The sequence below is a fragment of the Armigeres subalbatus genome, chromosome 2, assembly GCF_024139115.2.
Source record: "Armigeres subalbatus isolate Guangzhou_Male chromosome 2, GZ_Asu_2, whole genome shotgun sequence".
Lineage (NCBI taxonomy): Eukaryota > Metazoa > Arthropoda > Insecta > Diptera > Culicidae > Armigeres > Armigeres subalbatus.
This window is the reverse complement of record NC_085140.1, coordinates 176,191,536-176,211,481: the sequence shown is the minus strand read 5'-3', so window position 1 is coordinate 176,211,481 and position 19,946 is coordinate 176,191,536. Positions and strand designations below refer to the sequence as shown.

Below are 19,946 nucleotides of genomic sequence, written 5' to 3'. Positions count from 1 at the left end.
AAAATCGATTATATTCACGGTATACAGTCCAAACAATAGAAGAGCCTGGAATTCGATATTTTGTATGATGATAGGAATTCAATGCTCAATATATTTTATATTCAACGCCTTTCAATCGAATCGAGAGATACACATATACCCACTTTAAGAAACAGAACTTCAGAAAACACTGAAACCGAATGCAATCCATGATTGTGACTGGTCTGTGTTTCTCGGATACGATAATTAGACAATGTATCGACAGATAATGGATCAACTCAATCCGAATGTCAATATTGATAGGAGGTAACTTCTTTGTCAATTAGTCTATGGGAATAGGAAAAATCTCTCTATGCGTACCGAGTATGAAGCACGCCAGGCCTGACTTACTCAAAATAGCTTTGAATACGACTCATTTTCGTTGGGACAACCCAAAAATTAAGTAAAAACACAGATTAATCCACCTAGCGGTGATGGAGCCTTTCTCGAGTGTTATAAAAATAGTATTTTGGTCATAACGTTTGAGCCCATAGTTCGATAAGCCCAATTTACAATTGGAAACAATGAGAAAGGACTCCACGTCAAATGCAATCTTTCGCGAGCAAATCGGTTGAGGATTAATGTAAAAAAATGAGAGAGAATTTTTCACGCAGTATGAAAAAATGTATTTTGGCCAAAACTTCTAAGCCCATAGTCCGATCTGGCCTATTTTCCAAAAGGGAACAACGGGACAGGATTCTGCGTCGGATGCAACTTGCGAGTAAATCGGTTAAAGATAAGTGCCTAAAAAATGAGTGAGTTTTTTTGGCGGGTTTGACGCACAAACACACACACACACACACACACATAGACATCATCTCAATTCTTCGAACTTAGTTGATCGGTATATAATACTAAAAAGTTTGTTTTGGGAGCAATCATATAGCCTTTACGTATACTTGGATACGAGAAAGGCAAAATACTAGTCAAAACCTTTTTTTCCTTTTTTTTTTAACTAATTTTATTTGCTAATTATCTAATACATGCATTCATCTCTTAGACTAGGTGCTCCGTGTTTTCTTAACACTATCATCCTTATTTGCTATTTTACGCTTTTAGTTATTATTAATACATTTCAATTGCCTCTGGTTGAATTGAACCATGTAGGAATTGCAATGTTTTCAACTTAAACTAAACTTAACCTATTTTATACTAAGGGTACAAGGAGTTAATCGTTGCAATAGAAGATTGCAACGATTTTTGTCTAAAATTGGAAATTATTTTGTTGGACATTTGTTGCAATGTCTCAATATTAGAAATTCTATGAAGTTCATTGGTACTATACCACGGAGGCAACTTCAGAATCATTTTCAGAATTTTATTTTGAATCCTCTGGAGTGCCTTCTTTCTGGTATTGCAGCAACTAGCCCATATTGGCACAGCATACAACATGGCAGGTCTAAAATTTTGTTTGTAAATCAAAAGTTTGTTCTTAAGACAAAGTTTTGATTTTCTGTTTATAAGTGGATATAGGCACTTAATATATTTGTTACATTTGGCTTGAAGGCCTTCAATGTGATTTTTAAAAGTTAATTTTTGATCAAGCAGAAGTCCTAAATATTTAGCTTCGCTAGACCAATTAATTGGAACCCCATTCATAGTGACAATATGTCTGCTAGAAGGTTTCAAATAAGAAGCTCTCGGCTTATGTGGGAAAATTATAAGCTGAGTTTTTGAAGCATTCGGGAAATTTTCCATTTTGCAAGTAAGTGGAGAAAATATCCAAACTTTTTGCAATCTACTACAAATGACACGAAGGCTTCTGCCTTTGGCTGAAAGGCCCGTGCCATCTGCAAACAACGATTTTTGGCACAGTGATAGTAAGTCAGGTATGTCGGAAGTGAAAGTATTATACAATATGAGCCACAGTATGCTGCCTAGGAGAACACCAGCCCTTAGAGGTAACCTATCAGATTCCAAATTCTGATATTTTACCTGCAGTGAGCGATCTGATAAATAATTTTTGATCAGTTTAATGATTATTAAAATTCTTCAATTTCACAATCAAACCTTCATGTCAAACACTGTCAAATGCTTTCTCTACATAAAGAAGAGCAAAAGCAGTCGAATATCATTCAGATTTGTTGAGCCGAATTAAGTTCGTAACTCTTAATAACTGATGAGTGGTTGAATGCCCATGGCGAAAACCAAATTGCTCATCAGCAAAAATAGAATTGTTGTTAATATGAACCATCATTCTATTTAAAATAATCTTTTCAAACAGTTTGCTTATTGAAGAAAGCAAACTGATTGGGCGATAACTAGAAGCCTCAGCTGGATTTTTGTCCGGCTTCAAAATTGGAACAACTTTGGCGTTTTTCCATTTATCTGGGAAGTATGCCAATTGAAAACATTTGTTAAATAAATTAACCAAAAGGAATAAAGAGCTCTCAGGAAGTTTTTTGATAAGTATGTAGAAAATACCATCATCACCCGGGGCTTTCATATTTTTAAATTTTCTAGTAATAGATCTCACTTCATCCAAATTAGTTCCCAACGAAGGGTCAAAACATTATCTTGGTTGAGAATGTCTTCGAAGCTCCGTGTAACCTGATCCTCAATTGGACTAGTGAGACCTAGACTAAAATTATGGGCACTCTCGAACTGCTGAGCAAGTTTTTGAGCCTTTTCGCCATTTGTTAATAAAATTTTATTTCCCTCTTTAAGCACTGAAATTGGCTTTTGAGGTTTTTAAGAATTTTGTTAATTTCCAAAAGGGTTTCGAACTGGGTTCCAACTTTGAGACATTATTTTCAAAGTTGGCATTTCAGCGAAACGTTTTTGAATTTTATTTTGCAAATCTTGCCAAACAATTTTCAACGCGGGATCGCGAGTTCTTTGGTATTGCCTTCTTCTCACATTTTTAAGACGGATCAGTAGCTGAAGATCGTCGTCAATAATAATGGAGTTGAATTTAACTTCACATTTCGGAATTGCAATGCCTCTGGCTTCGACAATTAAATTTGTCAAAGATACGAGCGCATTGTCAATATCACTTTTGGTATCCAAAGGAATATTAACATCAAAATTCCTATCGATATATGTTTTATATAAATCCCAATCAGCTCTATGATAATTAAAAGTAGAGCTGATTGGATTATAAATAACTTCTTGTGAGATTTCAAATGTCACAGGAAGGTGATCAGAGTCAAAGTCAGCATGAGTTACCAATTGGCCACACAGCTGACTTGAATCCGTTAAAACTAAATCAATTGTAGAAGGATTTCGACTGGAAGAAAAACAAGTTGGTCCATTGGGATATTGAATAGTATAATATCCCGCAGAACAATCTTCAAATAAAATTTTACCATTGGAATTGCTTTGAGCATTATTCCATGAACGGTGTTTGGCATTGAAGTCACCAATTACGAAGAATTTTGATTTGTTGCGAGTCAGAATTTGAAGATCAGCTTTCAACAAATTCTTTTGCTGCCCATTGCATTGAAAAGGCAAGTAGGCTGCAATGAAGGAAAATTGTCCAAAAACAGAAACTCCCAAGGTTTCAAAAACTTTGGTTTCAAACGAAGAAAATAATTTATGTTTGATACGTCTATTGATGACAATGGCGACCCCACCACAGGCGCTGTCAAGACGATCATTTCTGTAGATAAAATAGTTTGGATCTCTTTTAATGGAGAGTCCTGGTTTTAAATACGTTTCAGTTATAATGGCAATATGCACATTATGAACTGAAAGGAAGTTGAATAATTCATCTTCCTTACCCTTTAGAGAGCGGGCATTCCAATTTAGAACTTTCACACAATTATTTGGATCCATTGAAACGGAGTCCGATAACAATTTTTGTGTGTACTTTATACCAACCTGAACAGCTTCAGGAATGGTATTTGCTTTGAACATTGCATCAATCATGTGATGCAATTGTTCAGTCAAAAAATCAAAATCGGAAGCAGTCATGCTACCTGAATCCGCAACATGACCGTTATTTTCCGTTGGGACATGGGTATAAACTTCATTTTGAGAAGAGAAATTTTGTCTACCAGCAGCGATGTTTGCATACGTAGGTATATTCGAAAATTGGAATTTACTGAAGTGCTTGCTACCCGTTGACGAGCGGCAAAATTTGTTTGTGAATTGTGGTGGGTATGAATTGCTCGACCGGTAACCGGTTTCGAAATTTGAGCGTTTGAACAATTTCTACCCGTCGAATCTGGGATCTGATTGGAATTTCCGTCATCAATTTTGCACGGGAATTCAAAACTTTTGCGTGAAGGGCATTCCCAGAAATTGGATTTATGATTGCCCCCACAGTTTGCGCACTTAAATTTATTGGAATCTTCTCTCACAGGACATGCGTCCTTGGCGTGAGAGGTTCCACCACAAATCATGCATTTAGCATCCATGTGACAATGTTTGGTTCCATGACCCCACTTTTGGCACTTACGGCACTGGGTAGGGTTTTGAAATTTCCCCAGGCCTGCGGAAATGTTCCCATGTAACACGGACATGAGACATAATACAGGCCTTTCCCAACTTTTCATATTATTTAGTTCACTTTTGTTAAAATGAACTAAATAAAATTCTTGAGAAATGCCCCTCTGGGAAGTACCAGAATGGGATTTCTTTTTCATCTTAATTACTTGGACTGGTGAAAATCCAAGTAATTGAGAAATTTCAATTTTAATCTCATCCAGTGATTTGTCATCAATGGGGAGACCTTTCAAGACGACTTTGAACAATCGCTCAGTTTTGTCGTCGTATGTGAAGAATTTATGGCGCTTCTCAGTTAAATAGTGAAGAAGACGTTTGCGATCGTCAAAGGATCCCGGCAAAACGCGGCAGTCACCCTTCCTAGCAATCTGAAATGAAACCTTGATCCCCTGAAGGTTACTCAAGATTTCATTCCGAAAGCCAGAAAACTCGGCAACAGATACCACAATTGGCGGAATCCTTTGTTTCTTCGCATGAATCGAATCACCTGGGCTAAAGGTAGATTCAATTTGCTCAATTTCATCATTAATCAAATCGAACTGATTGCTCAGTTCGATAGGAGAAGAAACAATGTCAACATTAGATTTAAAAGGAATATCTGAAGTCTCCAGCTTCCTTCTATTTTTTCCGCGCTTGGGCAGGACGGTCTTGAAACCTAGTTTATTTGAAGGAAGTGGAGAATTCAGAGACTCCCCTTCCCCTTGTTTTTGTTAATACTCATTGCTGAGCGTGGAGACGTGACCTTCTAAGAGGTTTTTTCCCAGAACGGTGTCCCTGCAGGATTACCACCGCTTGCCGGAATTTTACTTCCGCAAACGGGTCCAACGTAAAACGAAGGCACGGGTCCTTGCAAAGATCGTAACGGGATCAGTGGGTATAAATAGCGCTAAGAAGCACCGTTGAAATTAAAATAGCTTCGGGTAGTATTAAAAACTTCCTTCCGCAAAGAGAGAAAGAACCGTACAGCACGAAAGCACGATGCGGTCTGATAAAAGTTATTTAATTATCATTAAAGTTCTGTGAGTTCTTCCATTCTTCCATCAGTCAAAACTTTGCAATGTAAAATGTTCTAAATCAATTTCATGGATGAATCATGGAAGACTGGTCGCCAACAAATGTGAAACTTACTAAACCTAAATTCCCCATTTTTTGATTAGCTTCAATGTAAGTTCAGTGTTGAGAAGTTTCTTTTCTTGTCCCTTATTGTGCGCCAATTTGAAGAGGGCGAATGTATACGACAGTGATGGGTGGCACAACAAACTCCCATCAGTATAGACGAACCGCCTGTTGAGGACTCAAATGATGTTCGCTCACGTTTGGTGGGTTAACAGATATTTCATTAAATTAATCGCTCCCCTTGGGTGCTAAGCTCTAGTCAAACCGCCCCGTTTCTTCCCTCAACAGCTCACACTGTACGGATGGTGCGTAGCTTGATTTATTTGGAGTGAGAAAAAGAAGCAACCATGATCCCGCTGAGTGGTGGCGGTGTTTTTCTGGGGTTCGGTGAATCTGGAGATTATTTTATGTCTATTGTTCATTTAGGGAGAACAAGCAAAAACAAATTAGCAACGACAGATTAATGTTCTTTTTGTTGTGGGTTGAACCGTAGGATTTGTTGTTGTTTAATTGGGTTACTTTTATGATATTATAATAAGATAATTAGGCTGAGCATCTACATGTTCTTATTCCGCCTCCAGGACCTTTTTTCAATTTTTCATCAGAGCGGATAGACTTTTACTACCATACCATCGCTTAAATCGAGTAGCGATTATTGAAACTTATACATCCTTCAACGTACGTATTTCATATATTTCCACATCGAAGAAAAAACACTGTGGCCGTATACCAAACTTAACTACTCTAGCTAGCGAAGAGGGATGATGTTAGTGAAATTCCTCTTTATTGCACTCAAAGTTTAAAAGTTAAAACGCCAGAAAACATATAGTCTAACAGAATAAGATATTACATCCATACTTTTTATGGAGTTCTAATAAGATAGCTATCAAAAATCGATTATATTCACGGTATACAATAGAAGAGCCTGGAATTCGATATTTTGTATGATGATAGGAATTCAATGCTCAATATATTTTATATTCAACGCCTTTCAATCGAATCGAGAGATACACATATACCCACTTTAAGAAACAGAACTTCAGGAAACACTGAAATCGAATCCAATCCATGATTGTGACTCGTCTGTGTTTCTCGGATACGATAATTAGACAATGTATCGACAGATAATGGATCAACTCAATCCGAATGTCAATGTTGATAGGAGGTAACTTCTATGTCAATTAGTCCTTGGGAATAGGAAAAATCTCTCTATGCGTACCGAGTATGAAGCACGCCAGGCCTGACTTACTCAAAATAGCTTTGAATACGACTCATTTTCGGTCATAACGTTTGAGCCCATAGTTCGATATGCCCAATTTACAATTGGAAACAATGAGAAAGGACTCCACGTCAAATGCAATCTTTCGCGAGCAAATCGGATTAATGTAAAAAAAATGAGTGAGAATTTTTCACGCGGTATGAAAAAATGTATTTTGGCCAAAACTTCTAAGCCCATAGTCCGATCTGGCCAATTTTCCAATAGGAAACAACGGGACAGGATTCTGCGTCGGATGCAACTTGCGAGTAAATCGGTTAAAGATAAGTGCCTAAAAAATGAGTGAGTTTTTTTTGGCGGGTTTGACGCACAGACATACACACACAGACATCATCTCAATTCATCGAACTCAGTTGATCGGTATATAATACTAAAAAGTTTGTTTTCGGAGCAATCATATAGCCTTTACGTATACTTGGATACGAGAAAGGCAAAATACTAGTCAAAACCCTTGATTAATCCACCTAACGCTGTAGGTGCTATTCTCGTACATTAGATGATTTAAAAAAATGAGTGAGTTTGGTTTAGCGTGTTATGGGTATAAAAATAGTATTACATAGTCAATAATAGGACATGATTCTCCGTGTTGAATGGACGCAACAGGTAGTAAACCGGTCAATGTTACGTTTGAAAAGAATTGACTAACAAATTTTGTACGCATACATGCAAACACACACGTCTAGTCGATTGGAATCTATACCATTTCGTCGAATGACATTTAGTTGAATGACATTTGGTCGAAAGGACATCACGTGGAATGAACATTTGGTCGAAGGGACATTTAGTCGAAAATGAATTTTTAATCCACTAGAGACGTAGGACATTTGGTCGAATGACGTTTGGTCGAATGACGTTTGGTCGAAAGGACATTACGTCGAATGGACCTTTGGTCGAATCGACATTTAGTCGAAATCAGATTTTAGAAAGAAGAATCTTCGTACATTTGGTCTTATGACGTTTGGTCGGAAGTGGCTTTTTGAAATATTAATCTTGGTACACTTAGTCTAATGACGTTCTTTCGAATGGATATTTGAAAGAAAATAACTTATGTAAAAAAAAAAGATTTATAGCGGTGTTCCTAAAAGTCATATAATTATTATTCCAATATTGTTCAAAGAATGATGGGTTCATAAAAAGAATAAATAATATGAAAACGGTGAAGATTCCGAGGTTATTCCCGACTGGATATTGACTTCCACGAACCGCTCTAACCGACTACATTAAATCTATACCTACTGGTCAAAAGAAATGTAGTCGAAAGATGTTTCGCCATTAGACATGACGGTGAATAGTCATTACTACCGTTACACGCATAACTGTCCCATGTACATCGGAAATTCCAGCAAACATGGGACGAATATGCGTATGATGGCAGATTAGGTCATATGATCATTTGGTCGAAATTAAATTTTCGGCCAATAACTAACGAATTATGGTTGAAAGACCATTTTATACTGAACTAATTATTGTATAAATATAGAGTGAAAGAAAGAGTATCAATGAAAAGAATAAGAAAACCATTTCCATTCAACCAAATGTCAATCAACAAAATGTTCTAAAGCCGACTGCGATGAAGTATTGGCAAAATAACATTGATATCATTGGTTATTGACCATGTGCCGAAAAATAGAATAGAGGGTATTTTACTATCAGTACCTAATATTTTGCTATTTCTGTAGCTTTTCAATATTTCTATTATCCACCACGGTCTCCCGAAATTTCTGTTATCTCAGGTGAAAAATCCTTATTGCCTTCCGTATTCGTTTCTTCTGCTGCTGATTGAACTTCCTCATGTCCACTGAATTCCTCTAACCAGTTTATTCATGTATCTTGTGGATTATTTATTAAAATTTAACCAAAAATGTCTAAATGTCCATTCGACCAAATGTCCATTCGACTAAATGTCCATTTGACTAAATTTCCATTCGACTAAATGTCCATTCGACTAAATGTCCCTTCGACGAAATGTCCTTTCGACTAAATGTCATTCGACTAAACGTCATTCGACGACATGTCATTCGACGAACTGTCCCAAAGCCAGTCGATTGATATATACACACCAAAAAATTATGAATATTACAGGTGACGTATGTGAATAAAATGACACAAAACCACATGACATAAACTGTATCGTATATTTGTCAATGTTAGATGATTTAATGCAAATCGTGGAGCCTGCTTCACTTCGATCACCCCTCTTTCAAGAGACGAAGATAGCTGAGTAGTAAAGTGTTGGGCTCACACACAATGTGCTTATGTTCGACTCTCGTTCTAATCCTTTAATTTTTTTGTCAATAAAGTTGTGATGTAAAATTAAAGTATCACCTAATCTTACGTCAAAAGTGTTTAGGTGTGTACTCTATGAGTTACCAAGCCATTGACAAAAAGTTCGGTTTTTATCCTGTTATAACGTATATAAGAATGACAACAAAATTATGATTTCGTGGAAGCAAAAAAGTATTGTTCGTATTTTACACTTTTCAAAACTGGTGAGAAACAAGTTTAATCTGCATACAAAATCTGGCCTAACATTCGCTCAAATTCAAGCCAACATCCTATTTTGAAATGGCTTTGAATTAAGGTTCGAAATAGGTTTCCATATGGATTCGGAATAGCATTGAATTTGCAATGTGTTCGGATTCGGATTCGAAATGGGTTTGGGTTTTAATTCGAAATCGTTTTATACGTTTGACTCGCTATGGGTTTAAATGTAGATTTGACTCAAAATGCGTTTAGAAATTAGATTCGAAAGGGGTTTTCCTTGAGTTTGAAGTGGGTTAGGATTTGAATTCGAAATGGGTTTGGATTTTGTTTCGAAATGAGTTTGGATTCGGAGCTGAAATTGGTTTGGATTTGGATTAGAAATGGGATCGGATTAGGATTCAAAATGGGGTTGAGTTCTGAATCGAAATGGGTCTAGATTTGAATTCGTAATCGATTTGAATTTAGATTCGAAAGGGGATTGGCTTGGGTTAGAAATCGGTTTGAATTAGGATTCGAAATGGGTTTGGATTTAGATTCAAAATGGACTTATGTAGATTTGAATTTGAAATGGGTTTGAATTTGGATTTTAAATGGAATTGAATTAGGATTCGAAACAGGTTTAGATTTGGATTCGTGAGGGGCTTGAATTTAGGTTCTGAAGGGGTTTGACTTGGATTCGAAATGGGTTTGGATTTTGGTTCGAAATGAGTTTGGATTTGGTTTTGAAATGGGTTTGGATTTGGATTCAAAATTAGCTTGGATCTGGATTCGAAGTAAGTTTGGATTTGAATTAGACATGTGTTTGGAATCTTCTTCTTCGTTGGCATTACATCCCCCACTGGGACATTGCCGCCTCGCAGCTTAGTGTTCATTAAACACTTCCACAGTTATTAACAGCGAGGTTTCTAAGCCAAGTTACCATTTCTGCATTCGTATATCATGAGGCTAGCACGATGATACTTGTATGCCCTGGGAAGTCGAGACAATTTCCAAGCCGAAAATTATCAAGACCGGCACCGGGAATCGAACCCAGCCACCCTCAGTATGGTCTTGCTAAATAAATTTAGATAATTTAGATAATTTAGCTAAATAAATTTAGATTTCGATTCGTAATGGGCTTGAGTTAAGATTCGAAATGGGTTTGACTTTGAATTTTAGATCCATACCCATGGATTTTGTTTCGAAATGAGTTTGGATTCGGAGCTGAAATTGGTTTGGAATTGGATAAGAAATGCGATCAGATTAGGATTCGAAATGGGGTTGAGTTCTGAATCGAAATGGGTTTAGATTTGGATTCGTAATGGGTTTGAATTTAGATTCGAAAGGGGTTTGACTAGGATTCAAAATGGATTTAAATTTTAATTCAATATGGGTTTAGATTTTGTTGTGAAATGAGTATGGATTCAGATTTGAAATTGGTTTGGATTTAGATTAGGAATGGGTTTGAATTAGGATTAGAAATGGATTTGAATTCGAAATTGGTTTGGATTTAGTTTCGAAATGAGTTTGAACTCGGAGCTGAAATTGGGTTAGAAATGGGTTTGAATTAGGATTCGAAATGGGTTTGGATATAGATTCGAAATGGACTTATGTAGATTTGAATTTGAAATGGGTTTGAATTTGGATTTTAAATGGAATTGAATTAGGATTCGAAACGGGTTTAGATTGGGATTCGTAAGGGGCTTGAATTTAGATTCTGAAGGGGTTTGACGGATTCGAAATGGGTTTGGATTTGAATTCGAAATGGGTTTGGATTTTGGTTCGAAATGAGTTTGGATTCGGAAATGAAATTGGTTTGGAAATTAATTAGAAATAGGTTTGGATTTGGCTTTGAAATGGGTTTCGATTTGGATTCAAAATTAGCTTGGATCTGGATTCGAAGTAGGTTTGGATTTGGATTTGAAATTGATTTGAATTTGGATTGGGTTTGTGTTTTGGACTCGAAATAAGTTTGGATTTGAATTAGACATGGGTTTGGATTTGGATTCGGAATTATTTTGGATTTGGAATGTGTTATTTGGATTTCCAATGGGTTCGAATTAGGACTCGAAATGGGTTTGTATTTCGATTCGAAATGGGCTTAGATTTCAATTTTGAAATGGGTTTGAATTTGGATTAGGAATAAGTTTGGTTTTAGACTCGAAAAAAGATTGTATTAGGATTCAAAATGTGTTTTGGCTTGAATTAGGATTCGAAGCGGGGTTGGGTTCTGATTCGAAATAAATTTAGATTTCGATTCGTAATGGGCTTGAGTTAAGATTCGAAATGGGTTTGACTTTCGATTTTAAATCCATACCCATGGATTTTGTTTCGAAATGAGTTTGGATTCGAAGCTGAAATTGGGTTGGAATTGGATAAGAAATGCGATCAGATTAGGATTCGAAATGGGGTTGAGTTCTGAATTGAAATGGGTTTAGATTCAGGTTCGTAATGGGTTATAATTTAGATTCGGAAAGGGTTTGACTTGGATTCTAAATGGTTTGGATTTGAAATCGATATGGGTTTAGTTTTTGTTTTGAAATCAGTTTGGATTCGGGTTTGAAATTGGTTTGGATTTGGATAATAAATGGGTTTGAATTAGGATTCGAAATAGGTTCCGGTTCTTGTCCCAAAATGGGTTTAGATTTGGAACCGTAATGGGCTTGAATTTAGATTCGAAAGGGGTTTGCCTTGAACTCGAAATGGGTTAGGATTTGAATTCGAAATGGGTTTGGATTTTGTTTCGAAATAAGTTTGGATTCGGAGCTGAAATTAGTTTGGAATTGGATTAGAAATGGGATCGGATTAGGATTCAAAATTGAGCTGAGTTCTGATTTGAGATGGGGTTGAGTTCTGATTCGAAATGGGTTTAGATTTGAATCCGTAATGAGTTTGAATTTAGATTCGAAAGGAGTTTGACTTGGAATCGAAATGGATTCGGATTTGGATTTAGTTTCGAAATGAGTGAGTTTCGACTCGGGGCTGAAATTGGTTCGGATTTGGATTCGAAATGGGTTTGGATTTAGATTCAAAATGGAGTTATGTAGATTTGGATTTTAATTGGATTTGGATTGGATTTGGATTGGATTTGGATTGGATTTGGATTGGATTTGGATTGGATTTGGATTGGATTTGGATTGGATTTGGATTGGATTTGGATTGGATTTGGATTGGATTGGATTGGTTTGGATTGGTTTGGATTGGTTTGGATTGGTTTGGATTGGTTTGGATTGGTTTGGATTGGTTTGGTTGGTTTGGATTGGTTTGGATTGGTTTGGATTGGTTTGGATTGGTTTGGATTGGTTGGTTTGGATTGGTTTGGATTGGTTTGGATTGGTTTGGATTGGTTTGGATTGGTTTGGATTGGTTTGGATTGGTTTGGATTGGTTTGGATTGGATTTGGATTGGTTTGGATTGGTTTGGATTGGTTTGGTTGGTTTGGATTGGTTTGGATTGGTTTGGATTGGTTTGGATTGGTTTGGATTGGTTTGGATTGGTTTGGATTGGTTTGGATTGGTTTGGATTGGTTTGGATTGGTTTGGTTGGTTTGGTTGGGTTGGATTGGTTTGGATTGGATTTGGTTGGTTTGGATTGGTTTGGATTGGTTTGGTTGGTTTGGTTGGTTTGGTTGGTTTGGATTGGTTTGGTTGGTTTGGATTGGTTTGGATTTGGTTTGGATTGGTTGGTTTGGATTGGTTTGGATTGGTTTGGATTGGTTTGGATTGGTTTGGATTGGTTTGGATTGGTTTGGATTGGTTTGGTTGGTTTGGATTGGTTTGGTTGGTTTGGATTGGTTTGGATTGGTTTGGATTGGTTTGGATTGGTTTGGTTGGTTTGGATTGGTTTGGATTGGTTTGGATTGGTTTGGATTGGTTTGGATTGGTTTGGTTGGTTTGGATTGGTTTGGATTGGTTTGGTTGGTTTGGATTGGTTTGGATTGGTTTGGATTGGTTTGGATTGGTTTGGATTGGTTTGGATTGGTTTGGATTGGTTTGGGATTGGTTTGGATTGGTTTGGATTGGTTTGGTTTGGATTGGTTTGGATTGGTTTGGATTGGTTTGGATTGGTTTGGATTGGTTTGGTTGGTTTGGATTGGTTTGGTTGGTTTGGATTGGTTTGGATTGGTTTGGATTGGTTGGATTGGTTTGGATTGGTTTGGATTGGTTTGGATTGGTTTGGATTGGTTTGGTTGGTTTGGATTGGTTTGGATTGGTTTGGTTGGTTTGGATTGGTTTGGATTGGTTTGGATTGGTTTGGATTGGTTTGGTTGGTTGGTTGGTTTGGATTGGTTTGGATTGGTTTGGATTGGTTTGGATTGGTTTGGATTGGTTTGGATTGGTTTGGATTGGTTTGGATTGGTTTGGTTGGTTTGGATTGGTTTGGTTGGTTTGGATTGGTTTGGATTGGTTTGGATTGGTTTGGATTGGTTTGGATTGGTTTGGATTGGTTTGGTTGGTTTGGATTGGTTTGGATTGGTTTGGATTGGTTTGGATTGGTTTGGATTGGTTTGGATTGGTTTGGTTGGTTTGGTTGGTTTGGATTGGATTTGGATTGGTTTGGATTGGTTTGGTTGGTTTTGATTGGTTTGGATTGGTTTGGATTGGTTTGGATTGGTTTGGATTGGTTGGATTGGTTTGGATTGGTTTGGATTGGATTTGGATTGGTTTGGATTGGTTTGGATTGGATTTGGATTGGATTTGGATTGGATTTGGATTGGATTTCGATTGGATTTCGATTGGATTTTAATTGGATTTGGATTGGATTTGGATTGGATTTGGATTGGATTTGGATCGGATTTGGATCGGATTTGGATTAGATTTGGATTGGATTTGGATTGGATTTGGATTGGATTTGGATTGGATTTGGATTGGATTTGGATTGCATTTGGATTGGATTTGGATTGGATTTGGATTGCATTTGGATTGGATTTGTTTTGGATTTGAAATTGATTTGGATTGGATTTGGATTGGAGTTGGATTTGGAATGGATTTGGATTTGTTGAGGTTTGATTTTTTTTTTTGTTTTTCTGCTGATCTTCGACCTGATTTTTTCGAATAATAGTGATTTTAAAAAATCAGAAGTAAATAATAAGAGTAATCGAGAAATAAGACGAATAAAAATATTAAGTGAGTAGTGAAACGTCCCGCTTCTCACTTCTCATCTCTTACTTCTTACTGTATGAAAGGAGATGTTCAACTTCTCATTTCGTACTTCTTTTCTATCTATTATTATCATCCAATATATAACAGGTTCGGCCGTATGGCAGTAACAATGACATTGTCGGAAATTCCTGCCAACTGACATTTGACTTTGACCAAATGACTTTCGGTCGGATAGTTTTAATTTCTCCGTACAAATGGCATATTCGTCCAAACAGCTTTTGGCGCATTTGCATTAATATTCGGCCAAACTGCTTTTTTTCTAAGTTTCTTTGAATTTGGATTTAATTTCGATCGATTCCGTAATTAATGATTTTGTCTTAAATTCGATTAGATTTTTTGCTAGGAACGATCTTCTATTATTTTTAACGAAATTATAACGACATTATAACATTATAACAGTTACTGTTCAATGGTACAAATTGTGCTTTGAAATTTGTCTAACCAGCCCATCTTTTTACCACTTGTCTTGACTCGTGCATAAGTTTTGAGACCTCAAATCATCCTCATTACTGCAATTGTAAATATTTTAATCTGCAGCCCGGTTAATTTTTTTTTTTTTAAGTTGAGATAACGTTAGCTTTGTCATAACCATTATAAAAAATTTTCGGCTCAAAAATAGCGTTGATTTTTGGCATTATTGGTACAGCAATAAAGGTATGGTGTGAGTACTTACACTTCTTCATTCTTCAAGCTCGGGATGAATTTAATGCATTCGCGCTTTTGGAAATTCGCCTCTATCCAACTTCGTGCGGTGCGCTGAAAGAAACCAAGAGAGAGAGACAAGAGTTCCTCATTAGATTGAACGTTGCGCCAGTCAGTAGTGGTTACATGCGGAAATCGTCTACAATTTAGCGGAAGCGATACTGTTTCGATGATAATTGAATAAAACAGAGATGTACGTGCTCAATTTGCGATTGCACATGTCGGCATGCAACGGAACCCAGAACCCGGGCTTGGTTAGATGCAATTGCGCGATGGAGCATCCATGCATGCTGCGGAGAACCTTATGGGGGGAGATTTTATCACTTTTGAAAGGAGTCTGCATACGTCCTGCTTCGAATGGGAAGATGAATGGTTGCATGCTCTTGTGAAACGTTTTATAGTTGAATTGGATGGTTGGCGCAATTTCGATATGATTTACCGTTTACTGCCGGGTTTTGCAGATACTCTCAGCGTGACATTTGAAAGATGACCATAGAGGCAAGTGGAAGTTTGAAACGAAGGAAATCTTTGTTAAATGTTTGTGATAAATTGGCAGATTTGGCCAAAGGCCACACAAATAAGTAAAAAAATATTTAAAACTGGTTACAATAGAAAGGGATTTTGGCAGGGTGGATAAGTTTGATAAAAAAGGTTCTACAAATAATAGCAAAATTTAAGGAGGGATAGGTATGTTAAAAACGACTCTAACTAGTTCGGTGGCTAAACCATTACTTTGTTAAGTTTTTGTCGAAAAAAAAATCTCGACGGTCTCAATGAACATTTGTTTAACCATCATTGTGAAAAGAATTAAAATTGAAATAAGATGCATTAGTTATACATACCACGGGTAAGATTATTAATAGATGAACAACAAAAATCAAATCAAAACGAAAGAATAAACATCGTGGTCAACTATATAATCGTGGTCGACAATATAATATTAACATGACGGACTTGCTATGAATTTGTAAACTTGCATGTTTTATTCTTTCTGATTGTACATAAAATTTTCAATCACATGATCTCCCCCAGCTGCTTCACTCCATTTTTTCCAATCCCATCAAGAAAACGCACTGCTTATCATCTCTTTCGTAACTTTGTCATCATCTGACTGGAAGTTTCTTGTAATGACAATCCCATCAAATCCATTTGCGGCCATCCTAGGGGAGACAATTGCATTCATCGGACATCAGCCAGCTACTTCAACATTCATTTCCGTCATCGCTCCGATAATGGCAACTTAATTATCCTTCAGCGAGAACTAAAAAGCGACGACTGAACCGAAAGCTTGTTTCTTCAGTCGCTATTTGCGTTAAATTGCGCTAATGCGCTATCCGAGCTGGGAACGACAGCACGATTTTTGCTCTCTAAAAAGTTTTTCACGGATCGTGTCCTGAGTTAAGCAGAACAGAGCAAACAACATTAGTTCCAATCAGTTGGTGCATAAATGAAGCGATGAGACGAATGGGGAAAAGTTTTCCCAATCAGGAATTGCTCATTGTCGTAATGTTTGTTAAGAAGTCTGTGATATTGTAGAAGAATTTTCGGATGCGTCTGAATTTTATCAATTAGTGATTGGATTGACGAAATCCATTAATTTTTCATTTTAGGAACTGACGTAATATACTTCGACTAGTGTGTGTCTAACTCATTAGCATAACGATTTTTTGGAATTGAATTAGTTTTTATCGGCATATCAATCTCGATGTTACTTTAATTAGGAGAACGCGGGATCACAGTCGTCAAGCTTCCGGTTTAGTTAGAAATTATTTGAGTGATTCCGATACACTGCACGAACTATTCCAAAAGGACGTACGGTGAAGGCGGATCCTTCGATAGCTGTTATTATCAATACCGTTTCAAATAATTTAACACTCGTTAGTGACGAGTCGTCACAACCTAGTGACAACTTTGAAATTCTGCTTTCACATACACGATAACGCGATGATTTGCATAGCATCAAGACCGATATGCCAATATACAGTAATTTATAATGATGAATCTATATACATAAAAATGTATTTTTGTCTGTCTGACCCTTATAGACTCAGAAACTACTGAACCAATCAGCGTAAAAATTGATATGCAGAGGTTTTTAGGTTTTAGGGGGAAGGTTCTTAAGATGGTTTGAGACCCCTCGTCCTTTGTAAAGGGTGGCTCCCATACAAATGAAACAGAAACTTGTGCATAACTCAAGAACTAATCAGAGAATAAATCAATATTAGGCGAAACGAAGTTTGTCGGATCCTAGTAATTAAGTAATTAATAAATATTACGGATTTAGATATAGAAGAGAGTATTTGTCAGAAGCTGGTTAGGTGTGGAAAAATTTTGCAATTGTTTAATGCTAACATTGATTTATTTAAGGAAATATTGTATTTTGTCCGTGGAACATTTTGATTTCTTTATGGATAATTCTTCATTTATAATTGCAATTTTTGCTTTTAAAATGGCTATAAACACATACTAATTATTGGGACGATTAATCAACATGCGGTTTTCGTTGGGTGAAAGCTGTTGAGTATCCCTTTTAGCTATGTAGGTTTTCTTTTAACCTGCGCTTAATGGGGAAACGCCATTAACAGTATAATGAAAAAATAAATTTCCCCATACTAATTTGCATACAAACTTGAAACGGCTTGTGCTAAATCAGTTTTAATCCAAATGAGCTCAAATTTTCAGAGGACACTCAGAACATGGTAAAGATAAGCACTGTGGAGCAAAATCGATTTTTTGAACCACCCTAGTGTTTATGGACGTTTTGCTTTATTTGTGGAAATTTTATATTTATTCATTGCTCATACACTGATTTCTTTATTGGCAAATTTTCTTTTTTTGTATGAAAAATTTCTATTTATTGGGAGGAATATTTATTTTAGTTGTTGCTAAATGTCAACGAAGGAAAAGTTAGTACGTGTGTACCAACATGTTTGAGAACGAGAACAAAGAGAACCGCATCAACAATCTTCCTCTATGGTTTATTACCTCTATTTTTACAACCCTTATGATGGCCCTGGCTGAACTGAAAAATATTTGTGAAGTAATTTCGCCAAAAATTCGCAATTTAATTTCTATTCATTTCTAGGTAAAAAATGCATGTGACATGAGAAGTCAGTAGATAATATGTCCAAATAAATGTTTTTCGCTCTCTGTTTGCACCGTAAAACATTCCAATCCTTCCTATTCCGGTGCTTATATGTACGAAAAACTCTTGACTGACGACAGATCAACAAACCGAGCCACAAATTCCATTTATCATTCTTCCTGTTTTGCAGCACAACCCAAGGCAGATGTGCACCACTGGTGAAAGTATTGGGCTGTGTTATGGCACTCGATTCCAAACATAACAGCGCCATCCCTTCTGTTCCCCGAATACGGCTTCCGGTGGGTTTGAGTCGTTCACAGCAACTTCCAACATGGGAAACATAGGTATAGGTAGAATGCATCAAACTCTACGCCGCCGAAAGTGGTTCCTTCAACCACAAGATGCGAAGCTTGCTCGGTGAAGCATAAACATCAAGTGTTGTACAAGGGCTCGTACCTATGCTAAATATTTGATACAGTGCTTTTCAGCGGAATGGCCACCATAAAAATCAGGTGAACTGAATTCAAACATTTACACATATTACCATTCTGCTTGTCTGCGCGTTTTTTTTTTTTGAGTTGCAGTCTTCCTCGAATATTTATTATTCTCTTTGTATTTTAATATTGCGGGTGTGCTGTTTACGTTCGGTAAAAAGAAACTAACCCAGGATAAAGTTTTCCGAGCAAACTGAGAGATTGCTTGAAAATAGAAATTGAAAAAATCTGTAAAATCACAGAAGAGATCTACTATCCATGATTCCATAGTTGTTAATATTTGTCCATAGTGTCAACCATTCACAATTTCAGCTAATTCAATTTATTACTCAATCAGGTCCAATAAGCCGAGGTAACTTAATTCCCATGAAAGTGAGACGACCAAAGTTCTTTAAAGGATAAGATCAAGTTCGTTCTCTGAGGCCCAGAACGCTTTGAACAACCTGTCGGCGTTAAAATCAAAAGAATTTTTTGACGTAGGACTGCGTCTGTCTTTTCTATATTGGGGTACACTTTACGATTGCGAAAATCAGGGACTGTCACGAAAATATGATAGACTTTAAACTTTAATATCTCAGCAGCCGTTTCTCGATGCTTTTATTACATTATTGGGAAAGCGCATTGGGGAAAGAAAATTGGTTCTTTTCAGGCCTAGCATTTTCTGAACAGAAAGGTTTAATTGCGAAAATGGTGTTTCGGTGGACAAGAAAGGGGCCGTCCAGAAACCACGTGGTCATATATGGGGGGAGGGGGGGGTTTGGAAAATGACCACGATAAGCCACATGGGGGGAGGGGGGTGTTGCTCTCGAACCACGTGGTTTTTTTACACGAAAAACTTTTGGTGAATAACAATAGCGGTGTAAAAAATACAAATCATTAAAATTCAATTATTTAATCATTAAACGCAAAGCGCATCTAAGGGCCGATGCCCACGTAGCGTCTTTTCAACTCAGCGTTAAAAAGACGTAGGTGTGCATCGAGAAAAATCGATAACGCAGCGTCGGTCGCAACGCCGATGCATATCTGCATTATTTGACCATCTTAGCCTAAGATCTTATATCCATACATAAATAAACGAAAAAACAGGTTGCGATTCAGTCTCAATTTCCACAAAATAATTCGGATAGGAAAAATGGAAAAATATTAAAAAAAAAACTCCGCCGTAGATGGCTTTTGGCATC

The 19,946-nt window shown here is 36.9% G+C and overlaps 1 protein-coding gene across 4 annotated transcripts in view; it reads right to left on the bottom strand.

Moving 5' to 3' along the window:
* Positions 1-19,946, bottom strand: part of LOC134211256 (transient receptor potential cation channel trpm) — a 371,958-nt gene that overhangs the window by 147,246 nt on the left and 204,766 nt on the right. For all 4 annotated transcript variants that reach the window (XM_062687969.1, XM_062687968.1, XM_062687966.1 and 1 more), the window contains one exon: positions 15,158-15,240. In XM_062687969.1, coding sequence (XP_062543953.1) covers positions 15,158-15,240 — 83 coding nt within the window. The remainder of the gene's footprint in view (positions 1-15,157; positions 15,241-19,946) is intronic.